Here is an 11,166-nt window from a genome sequence, read left to right on the forward strand (position 1 = left end):
GGAGTGAGACTTGGGCTGCAGCCCAGTGCAAGGAGAACAAATGCAAGGAAGGAGGCTGCTGGGGAAGAGCCAGCGGGTTCAAACATGTTGGAAGCCCTGTCACGGGGCCCCTGGGAGGTGTGCCTGGAGGTGCGGGTCCCACCTGCTGCATCCAAAATACACCCCTGACTGCAGGGAAGGGAAGAGGGGTCTGGGGACCTATAACCCTCCTCTAGTCCTTGCTGGAGAGCCTGGCACGGTCACTGCTCCCCTGGCACATGCAAGGGCAAAGCAAATGTCGCATCTCCAGGGGCGGGAGGGCGGGGGAGGACTGCGTGTGTGCACGTGCGCAGGCACTGGCCTTCTCCGCGTGGTCTCGTGCTGCCAACGAGGTGGAGAGGGGATCTTTAGCAAGCCCGCCCCAAATGCTCTCCGTGCCTTTCCCGCCCGGCCCCTGCCCCAGCCCTGCAGGGCCTGCCCGGGCGCAGGAGGAAAGCTCGCAGGCGTTGGTAGGGCAGCACCCCTGCGGTCTGGGTAGCAGCCCCAGGTGCCAGGAAAAGCAGCAATACCCAGGCGACACGCCTCCGCTCCTCCTGTTTTCGCCTGCCAGGCGGCCCAGGGGAACCAGCCGGGTGGCTGCATGTTAGCGCAGCCTTGGGGGCGGCTCCGACTTGCCCTGAATGGGCCCTCGGCCACCCCAGCCCAGGCCTGGGAGGGACACCCTTGCTCCCAGATTGCCCCAGCTGAGGCACCCAGGCCCTGCTGCAGTGCAGGGGTGAATTTGACCCGGGGTGTCCCACCCAGCCCGTGTTCAGCCCCACTGAATGGCTTCCAGCTGCTCTTGGGGCAGTGCCGAGGCTAGCAGGAGCCCCCCGCGCTGCAGGTAAGCGCCCGCGTGAGCCCACGCTGGCCAGGGTACCAGGACTGCGCATGCTCTCCTCTGCCCAGCAGCCAAAAGGGAGTTTCCTCAGCCCTGGGACGCTCCCAAGAGCTTTCTGGGAAAGACAAACACCCAGATGGGTTGTGCAACAGCTCCGTGGTGCCCACGGGACCCGTCGCCAGGGCCCAAGCAAACTACTAGGAAATACTTATCTGGAAACTCAGGGCCCCTGCGAGCTCTACGTGGCAGCCGATGCCTGCGCGTTTCATGTGAACATTTTTGGCACTGCAAGAAGCAGCACCCACTGCCCCACCACCATCGGGCACAACCACCTCCTCCTACACGCAGAGGTGTGCCCCGCACACTGCTGACGTGGCAGGATGGGCAGCAGATAAGCACATGGCTGCCATGTGCCAGGCACCGACGCCAACGTGCCACCACCTTGGATAGCGAGCAGACAGCATCGCATCGTGCTGGAAGCTGGCACCTCTCCTGCCTGGCGTGTCAAGGGATAATTTGCTCCTGACGAGCCGGGCTGGTCTCAGGAAAGGCCACGCTGGCTTGTCTTCGCAGCCGGTTGCGCAGGTCGATTTTTTCAGGCCGAAGAGGAGCGGCAGCTCCAGCAAAGCTGAGGTCCCAGGCTTAACGGCGGCTGCCCCAGGCTCCCGTGCCCGGGTGGGAGCTGGCTTCCCCCACCCCTCCATGTGCATCAGCACAGGCTCTGTGCGTCCCGTGTCTCCTCCGGTGCCAATCCAGCCTCTGCTTGCTGGTGGCAGGGACCCACAATGGGCGCATCAGAGGACTCTGCCCGTGACCTCCCCATCGCCCATGCACGATGCCCTGCCCCTCGCCCGGTCGGATGGGCTCACGCTTGGCGACGCGCGCGACCCGCGATGATTTATGTGGCACTCGTGCAATTGATGCGCTGCACGCCTGGGGACAGTTCAATGGGAGCTCTGTCATTAGTTTAAGCAGAGGTTAAAGGTGATCAATAACAAGGGTTTCATGCCCAATTGATCATCCCGCGCTATTTATTTCTGGCTTTTGCTTTCCATCCCGTGGCGCTTTCAGAAACAGTAATTAAAGACGTAGCAAGGGTTTCGCTAAGCGGAATATCAAATACTCCAGGTATCGATCCCAGCGCCTCTCCCTCAATGGCTCTGAACCCGGTCTGTCCATCCCTCCCCGTCTGCCTGTCTGCTCCCCAACCCTGGCAAGGCCCAGACTCCCACCCATCCCCACATCGCTCCTCCTCCCCTGGGTAGAGCAGACTCCTCCAGGAGAAGCCACGGGACCGGCCCTGCCAGCTGTTCCTCCTGCTCCCCTTGCCCCTGCAGAAAGGCGCGAGGCTGGCTCTGGCTTTACCAGCAAGACCAGTTTAAAGCAGGTCTGCGCACTGGCCTGGGGGGCAAGGAAGCAGAAAGGCGTCTGCGCTGGGCACAGAGGGGAGCCCAGGACCTGGCCCGGGCATGCCACGAGCAATTAACACCCTGCGAGAGTGGCTGGGAGGCAGCAGCTGTCGGTGATGGCCGGCGAAAGCTCTCCTGTGTCCCGCTGAGGAGGAAGTGGATCCAAGTCTTGTGACAAATACACTCCGGAAACTATTTCTCAGGGCTCTGTTTGTGCCATCTCCACCGGGAGGAAAGCTGAGCTGCCTGGTGACCGGACACCAGGGCCAGCTTTCTCACGGTGCGGTCCCCGAGACTCTCTTGGGGCCCAGGGATCGGGCTCATAAGCAACCACAGGACTCTTATTTGTTGGTCGTTTGAATTTTAAATCACCGGTGGCCCCACCATGCACGGGCATTGCTGGTGACAGCAGTTTTGCCTTTCCAGGCCAGTTATCTGGGCTGATGAGGGGGGTTACTGTGCATGCCGGCAGCTTCGGGGGGACAGCCGGCACCCCGTGGGGTGGATGGCAGCACCGTGCACCGATGGGCTCGCAGGCTGGGGTGTGAGTCTGGGGGCAGCCGAAACGCCGTGCTTCCAGCGCGCTCCTTCCTTGTGCCACTGCCACAGGCCTGTGTTGCCTTGGTCCGGGGAGCTGCACACACGGGTGAAGTGGCTTGGAGAGACAAGCTTGCATGCTGCGCTGGAGAGTACACGGAGCGATCTCAGGAAGACAAAGAGCGGCCGAGGAAGCGCAGCTCCTTGACGTGCTGCCCCTTTCACAGGCGGCTGGGGGCAGGGCAGCACGGTCCTTGCCCCCGTGACGCAGGGAGGAGCCGTCCCGCTTGCCCACGCTAAGGACCCTCGGTGCCACGGCCTGTTGCCAGGAAGGGCCGTCTCTGCGCCGAGCCACGGGTGCTGGGCGTGACGATGTGCCCAAGGCCCCTGCGGGCATGCAGGCCTGTAGGCTATGGGAGGACTTGTGGGGGCTGCTTCTGTCACTACGCTGACTTCACACCTCGCCCAGGGATGCCTCTAAGTGTGCAGGACGCTCCCTCCGCAGCAGTGTATAGTCATCCCAGCGCCCCAGACACGCTGGCCTTTGGGTCAGGCCCTGAAAATGACTGCTTTATTGACCGCTGCGGGCTTTGCAGGTCTCTGCATGGGAGGGAGCGGCTCCCTTCGGCAATGCGAGGTCCGGTCCTGCAGCGCTCTCAGCCGTTTGCAGCAGGCAGGCAGGCAGGGGAGCGGGCAAGCAGCCCGGCGAGAAGGGCCCACGGAGGACCTTCTCCGGCAGAGGCAAGGGGGAGGCTAGCAGGAGGCCAAGGCACATGGTGTACGTGCCAGCTGCACCGCACCGTGGAGGACAGGTGGGACAGGTGGCTGGTGCCAACTGCGGAGACATGCCAGCGCTTCTCCAAAGGGAAACCCAGCCAGCCAGGTTCTCTGAAGCCACCGGCGATGCAAGGGAATGAATGCCAGAGATGCGATTCACTCGGGCGCCAGCTGGCACCAATGGCATGATGCTCTGGAGCCCCGATGGGCGTCCTGGCACGCTGGTGAGGGGCCTGGCATGAAAGCTGAGCTGGGCTCCCTGTCCCTTGTTCTCCGTGCACCAGTACCCTGCTTTTCCACGCTGCAATTCATGCTGCTGCTGACGCGCTTGAAAAGCCCACCTTGTGCTTTTTTATTTCTCCTTGGGCTGGCACCAGAGACCTCCCACCCTGGCACGCTGATTAAAAACCGTATTGATTTTTCAGTGACAAATACAAAGCCCGGTGCGAGCAGCACAGCCTTTGGGTCAGTCTGGGGGTCGGAACGACTGACACGAGGAACAAGGCAGGCACGCGGCCCCAGCCACAGCGCCTCTTAAAACTTTGCCCCAGTTGTAAAAATAACACGGCCCAGAGTTTGTGAAAGGCTCCGCTCTTCCCAGGCCCTGGCCCGAGGAGGGGTCTTGCCTGCCTCAAAGTTGTGTCCCCCTTCGGGTGGGTGAGAAGTGACCAGCGGGCGCCGGAGATGAGGGAACGAGGACCGATAAACAGGCCAAACATCCATGGAAACTAGACGGACTAACGGAAACACTCCCAGCCCCTGCCCCCGGCTCTGGTTCGAGCCCCTAGCACGCATCGTGGCCCCATTGAGACGCATCCAAATCAGCTGCCATCTACACGCACAATTTTGTACACTCGCTCATTCACGTATTTCCAACCCGCTCCGTATTATCAGGCAGTTCCCGTCCCCGAGGCAGGGAGCCGGGCCACTACGATGAGTCTCTCACTCAAATTTACAAGGAAGGACAGTCTGGGAAAACGATAAAAGGCAATAGCGCTCTTCGGCCGTCGCACCCTTTGCTCGTTGTCCGTTCAACTGCAGAGCAGCTACGGTGTGAGGCTAAACACAAGAGGAAGAAAAATATGGTTAAGAGCTGGCAGGACTGAACATGTGAAATCAATGAGGAATATGTGAAGGTGAACTGGGTGCTGGAGATGCCTAGGAAGAAAACATTACAGTAGTTTGAGAAATGGAGCCCTCTCCCAGCCCGGAGTACGCGCCCCCGTGCCTGCTGCACACCTGTCATTAAGAAATGCCTTCGTCGCCCCGCATGCAAGAAACAGCACTGATTTTGACTCGCACCAAAAATAATGTGATATCAAGGGCATGAAATATTCATGAGGGCTGATTCAACACGAGCATTATTTCTTGTGTACAGTATCATATGCTTTAATGCTGCCTTTGCAAGCCCATAATTCCCAGACCTGGCATGATTAGTTACACAGAGAAGCCTGGTCTTATTAGTTCTAATTGAAACTAGTGGGAACTTTCGCAGGTCGAGTTTTACATGAATCACAAGGGAAAACATCTGATTAGCTGCACTTGGCTGTATTTATATTTGTGTGCGAGAGGGAGAGCCCCTGTGTGTACACGCACATCTGCGCACACCAATAAATACTAAAGGTAGGCCCGAGACAGGCTGAGCGGAGATCCGTCGTCCAACCTCGCCAGGCTGAATGGGAGCGTGGGGTCTCTCTCGCTCTCCCTGACTTGATCTGGTGAACCGGGGTCTATTCAAGTCTGAAGCCGTCGGTGGGGGGACACGTTGGAGCAAGGGGGTGCGGACGTCCCGGGAGCAGACCGACAGACGACAGCAACGTCAGACACGCGGCGTTGTCCGGGGACGGCGTTGTCGGTCCATGTCTCGGACACGTTTCCAGGAGTTCCCAGTTGAGGTGTCAGAGCCGAGCGGCTCGCCTGCCTTCTCTTCCCCTGCAAGGACCGATAGAGGGCACTCAGCCTACACGGTACCGGCAGGGCAGCAGCCGCCGGAGCGGGAGTGCACGTGTGAGCACCACAGCTGGACACGGTCCTCCCAGTCCACGCAGCAAACTCGGAGCAGTGGAGGGGTTGCTGCGTGCTCGCTTCCACGCACACCAATGTCCAGGGAGCACGAGGCAGAGACGGGAATTACCGAGGCCTGATCCCTGCGCCTTTCTAGCACGCCCCAGCTGCACGGCCTGACGTAGCTCGCCCCAAACAGCACGAGTTTGGCTACTGACCTCACCGGGAGCAGGGTTAAGGCTGCCGAGTTTACCGTGGGGAGGAAGAAAAAGACAGATCTGCGAGGGCATCCGCTCCCCAGCCTGCTAATGAGGAGTGGAAGTGTACTTCGTGTGCACGTAGCCCAAGACTGCTCTCACTGAGTTTGCGGGAAGCGGGAACTGGCCCCACGAGGACCTAGCCTTCGTGCCGTTAAAGTTTTACGCCAGGGCCCAGGTCGCCCGAGAAGGGATTAGGTTGCTACTGTCGCAGCTCGTTCTGGCAGGATCGGGCCCCGGCAGCAAGCCATGGGTAGGCTGGATTCTGTTGACGACACAAGTTAGGTTAATAGGGCATCACTAATGAGCAGCGACTGCGCCGAGCAAGGCAAACTGCCCCATGCTGCAAAGCTCGCCGGTGCCCTCCCGGGCTCCGCACCGGGGAGCGGGGCAGAGCAAGGGCTGCCTCTCCTTGCAGACAAGAAAGGAATCCCAAGCGAGACTGCGGGCCGCGGCAGCCGGGCTCCCACGCTACCCCAGCTTTAGGGAAAGGGAAAACAAGACCGTGCCCTGCTGAAGGTCCTTTGCACAAAGAGGACAGCGATGCTGTCTCCCCCAAATTGCCGGTGAAGACATTTAAGAAGGTGGCGGCGTTTGGAAAACATTTGCCCCTCAAGGAGATGGGGGGAGTTGGAGGCAGTAATGCCACCTTGGGAGCGAAGGCAAAGCGCCCTCCGTGCGGCCGGCAGCAGGGACAATGTCACCCCGTTCAGATGTCCTACCAGTGGCCCTGCGGCTCCAACCCCGAACTCTGGCCGAGCGGCCGACTGCCCCGTCCTGGACCCAGCCACGCTTTCCCTGATCAAAGCCCTGGTCCTCCAGAGTCCTCCCACTCAGACCACGCACGAGAGCCGGACTTGGCCTCGACTCCCCTGAAACCAAGTCGCTCTGAAGGGAGGACTGTTTTCTTAGCGGCACGAGGTATTTCCCGACGATGAAGGTTTGCATTCATCAAACGCCAGAATGTAGGTGTAGCAAAATACAACAGAAGGCCGGCAGGGCACGGCCACGTCCCCCGAAACCCGCTGGTCCAGGGCAGCGTTTGCAAAGCGGTGTCAACCTCAGCCTCCCGGACCATCTTTTCACTGGCACAGCGCCGGTTTCTCTCCCTACGTTAGGCCCAGCCTTTTGAACACATTTCCCTCCTTTAAAATTGTGCCACTAAATAATAAGCATTTACACTTTTGTATGGTCTCCGAGCTACCAAAACTGCCTTCGCGCTTTTACGTGCTTTGTGCCTTGTGTCTCCAGCTACGGACCCCTGGTAACACTTTCATTTAGCTTCGGAAACGAAGGGGAAAAAACAAACAAACCCCAACCCACCCTAATTGCTGTTTATGCCGTGGCTAAGAACTGGAACACTTCTACTAAATGAGGCAAACCTTTGGGTATTTGATTTTTAAAAGGGCTGAACATTTTGGCACTGCACAAATGAAGTGTGTTTTATTTTTGCTGCTCAATAGCATGAGGGAGCTAACGCACAAAGGCTGCAAGTGCCTTATATATTCTGACAAACCAAACAACCCAAGGGTGTTCAACCTCCGTGGGACTCGCTTCATATCTCATCCATTATGGGAATGAAATGTGAAAACTGACCCCTCTTTTTCAAATATCAATACAGCACTGTTTGCCATACAAACTACTTAAAAGGAGAGAGACTTACTCTATCTCAATAGCTCCCGGTACACACAGGCAAGAGCTCAAATTCTGTACTTAGTCTCATCCAAACTACGACTAGGGTTTTCTCTTATTTCATTCTTTTTTCTCCCCTGCTGTTTCTTTTTTTTTTTTTTTAAAAGCATAGGGAACGTCAAAGACTTTCTTAAAATGGCTTTAGAGAGTTTCAACAGCATCAATGAATAAATGCCAGGATGGGTGAATGAAACAGAGGCAAAAAAAAAAAAAATGAAGACAGAGATAAAGAAGAATCTGAAAATTGGAAATGTTTCCCTAGTTTCATGATGTTGCTTGGATGACACCCCGATGTTCATGTATTTATAAATCACTGTTAAATTATTCCTGATAAATATGATGTTGTTATCTCACCCACCGCAAATGCTCAGGAAATTCTACGTGTTAGAAATATTCTGGAGGCAGACAAACCGTGTGGGGAGGGAGGGCCAACATCCGACACCGTCCTTCAAACGCCACGCTACAATTTGCACAATTCCCTGCATTTTGCACAATTGCCACCTAAGCCAAAAGAAACTCAAGTTGAGCAAGTAACGAAAGCGGACAAAATGCACGCTGCTTTATTAATACTGTGCCTCGACACCTTTAAATCACATTTCATTTTATGCTACAAAAAGTTATTAGTGCATTCATCTGCAGGGTTTGCCAGCTCCAGTGCTGCACAGTGAACCCATTGGCTAGTCCGTTAATTTATGGGTATCAAACATAGTATTTAGCATGACAAACCTTTCGCGTGATAACTGATGGCCAGAGCAACACTGGGGGTTGGTTTGTTTTTTTATTAAAAAAAAATAAATTCAAAGAAACAGCTAATGAGCGTTTGGCATCTGAAACAATATCCTTTGTATTAACTGATATACAAGAACTACATTTTTTTTTAAATGACACAGAGAAAATATGATAATTAATTTATAGTAACATGGCTGATTGTGACAGTTGCCTGAACAATAACGCATTTGCAAACAAACACCGAAGGCACAAAAATACAATAAAAAACAAACGGTGGAAAACAGAAGACTGGTCCGGTTGGGTGTAAACCGTGTCCCTCGTATGTAAAAAATAAAAATAAAAATAAGAACAAATCTGCGAGCGGACATGCCATGCGCCTGATCGTCAACAAAAAAATTCCCTTTTCACCTGCAGTTTCACCGAGCGTGAAGTTTGTCCACAGTCAAGTAGCAATATTTGCAATCAGTCAAATGCCACAGACGGGAGAGAAATTCTCTAGCAAACCCAAAAGCAAGCATCTGATGGTTTGTTTTTTTTACCCCTACCAGGCCATTCAACGTTTCTCCAGCGCGAGACTTTCCACATAGGCACATGCTTCCAAAAGTTCTCTCCACATACAAATATTGCTGGAATCAAGAGATCCGAGACGGTAAAAAGAATCCACTTACGTGACTATTCCTGCCCCATTTGGAAAGCAAATGGATTTTTCAAAGGGGGGGAAAAAAGAAAAAGAAAAGAAAAAAAGGAGAGAGAGACAAGTTGATTCTTTTGCACACCCAGAGTGAAATCGTGTACGTATTTCGGCCTCTCCTGACACAACCGCAAGAAACCTCAGCGCAGCAGGATACCGCGAGAGGGGACCTGTCCATGTCCAAAACACACCGCTCACAGCAAATCTTCCGGTTGCATTTTCCATCCCGCGCCTGCAGACCCTTCTCGACACCCACGGAAACAAGAAGGGACCAACTTTTCCTGCTGCGGTTCTCTTACTCCCGGAGAGGCGCACGCTCATCGGAGGGGCCGGCGCGCGGACAACCCCGACCCGAGCCCCCCCCCAAAAAGAAAACCACACGAGACGGCGGGGAGGTGGGGGTGTTGCGGGTGAATGCTTTATGTCAGTAATAAAATATGGGCTGTCACATAAATAGGGGCATAAAAAAAAAAAGAAGAAGAAGAAGAAGAAGAAACCCCCCAAAAAACAACCATCATCATTATCATCCGAACCAAAACGAGTCCGCCCCCCTTCCCAATAAATTAAGAGAGAGACAGAGAGAGGGAGGGAGGGAGAGACAGAGAGAGATGGCAAACCTTTGGCTAGTTCTCCCCACCCGCCCGCCTGCCTGTCCGTCCGTCCGTCCGTCCGTCCGTCGGCCGGCGGAATAAATACAGAGCCGGGGTGCGGGCGGTGCGGTGCGGTGCGGTGCGGGCGGTGCGGTGCGGTGCGGGGCGAGGGGAGCGGCGCGGCGCGGCGCGGGGCGAGCGGCCCGACGGCGCGGTCAGGGCGCGGCGCCCGGCAGCGTGTGGTGCAGCGGCGAGGCGTCGGCTTGCGAGTAAACGTCCTCCATGGGCGCGTGCGGCGGGCCGGCCGGCGTCATGCGCTTCTCCTTCTGCCGCCGGTTGCAGAACCAGACCCGCACCACCTCCTTCTCCAGCTGCAGACTGTCCGCCAGCGAGGTGATCTCGTGCGCCGAGGGCTTGGGGCACTTGAGGAAGTGGTTCTCCAGGGCGCCCTTGACGCCCACCTCGATGGAGGTGCGCTTCTTGCGCTTGCGGCCCTGCGCCGCGATCTTGTCCAGGTTGGTGGGGCTGCCCGTGGAGGAGTCCGTCTCCTCCAGCCACTTGTTGAGCAGGGGCTTGAGCTTGCACATGTTCTTGAAGCTGAGCTGCAGCGCCTCGAAGCGGCAGATGGTGGTCTGCGAGAAGACGTTGCCGTAGAGGGTGCCGAGCGCCAGCCCCACGTCGGCCTGCGTGAAGCCCAGCTTGATGCGGCGCTGCTTGAACTGCTTCGCGAACTGCTCCAGGTCGTCCGAGCTGGGCGCGTCGTCGTCGGCCGGCTCGGGCGGGTGGCCCAGCGGCGGCGGCGACGGCGGCGCGTGCGGCGGCGGCTCGGGGCCGGCGCCGTCGTGGGCCAGCCCGTGGTGCAGCGCCGGCGGCGGCAGCATCGCGCCGTAGGGCGGCTGGCCGTACAGCAGCGCCTGGTGCCCCGCGGGCGCGGGCGGCGACATGGGCGCCAGGTGGTGGCCGGCGCCCTGCGCCCACCCGCCCGCCGCCGCCTGCGGCCCCACCAGGTGCGCCCGCGGCACCGCGTGGAAGTCGTCGCGGCCCGGCGCGCCCTTGCCGTGCTCCGCCGCCGCCGCCCCGCCGCCGCCGCCGCCGCCGCCGCCTCCTCCGCCGCCGCCGCCGCCGCCTCCGCCGCCCCAGTCCGCGCCGCCCTGCTGCGGCCACTGCGGCGGCGGCGCCAGGCTCACGGCGTGTCCCGCGGGGGGGCCCGCCAGCCCCGGCAGGTACTCGTGCGGGTGCATCATCTTGGGCACGTCGCGGTACGCCGCGGCCGGGTGGTGGTGGTGGTGGTGGGGGTGATGGTGGTGGTGGTGGTGGTGGTGGTGGTCGGGCGGCAGCAGCGCGCTGCCGCGCGGCAGGTACTGCGCCGTGGTGGCCATGGCACGTCTGTGCGCGCCGCCCGCCGCGCGCCGCGAGCCGCTTTACAGCCGGGCCCCGCCCCCGCCGCGCCCCATTGGCCGCCCCGCCCCGCCCGCGCCCCGCCCCGCCGCCCCATTGGCCGCCGCGCTTCATTCATGCCGGCCCGCCACGTGGGCCGCCGCCGTGCCCATTGCGCGGAGGGCGGCGGCAACACAAAGGCCCGCGGCGGCAGGTGCGCGCCCGCCCGCTCCGCGTCTCCCCC

At 58.5% G+C, this 11,166-nt stretch overlaps 1 protein-coding gene across 1 annotated transcript; it reads right to left on the bottom strand.

The window, feature by feature from the left end:
• Window positions 1-1,872: 1,872 nt before the first annotated feature.
• POU3F1 (POU class 3 homeobox 1) lies at window positions 1,873-10,939 on the bottom strand. Its single transcript, XM_059729467.1, has 2 exons — window positions 9,573-10,939; window positions 1,873-4,641 (listed from the first exon to the last, which is right to left on the bottom strand). Exon 1 carries the CDS (start codon window positions 10,922-10,924, stop codon window positions 9,761-9,763), a length of 1,164 nt encoding a protein of 387 aa, XP_059585450.1. The 5' UTR covers window positions 10,925-10,939; the 3' UTR covers window positions 1,873-4,641; window positions 9,573-9,760.
• Between the last annotated feature and the right edge of the window lie 227 nt (window positions 10,940-11,166).

Source organism: Alligator mississippiensis, chromosome 6, assembly GCF_030867095.1.
Source record: "Alligator mississippiensis isolate rAllMis1 chromosome 6, rAllMis1, whole genome shotgun sequence".
Classification (NCBI taxonomy): Eukaryota; Metazoa; Chordata; order Crocodylia; family Alligatoridae; genus Alligator; species Alligator mississippiensis.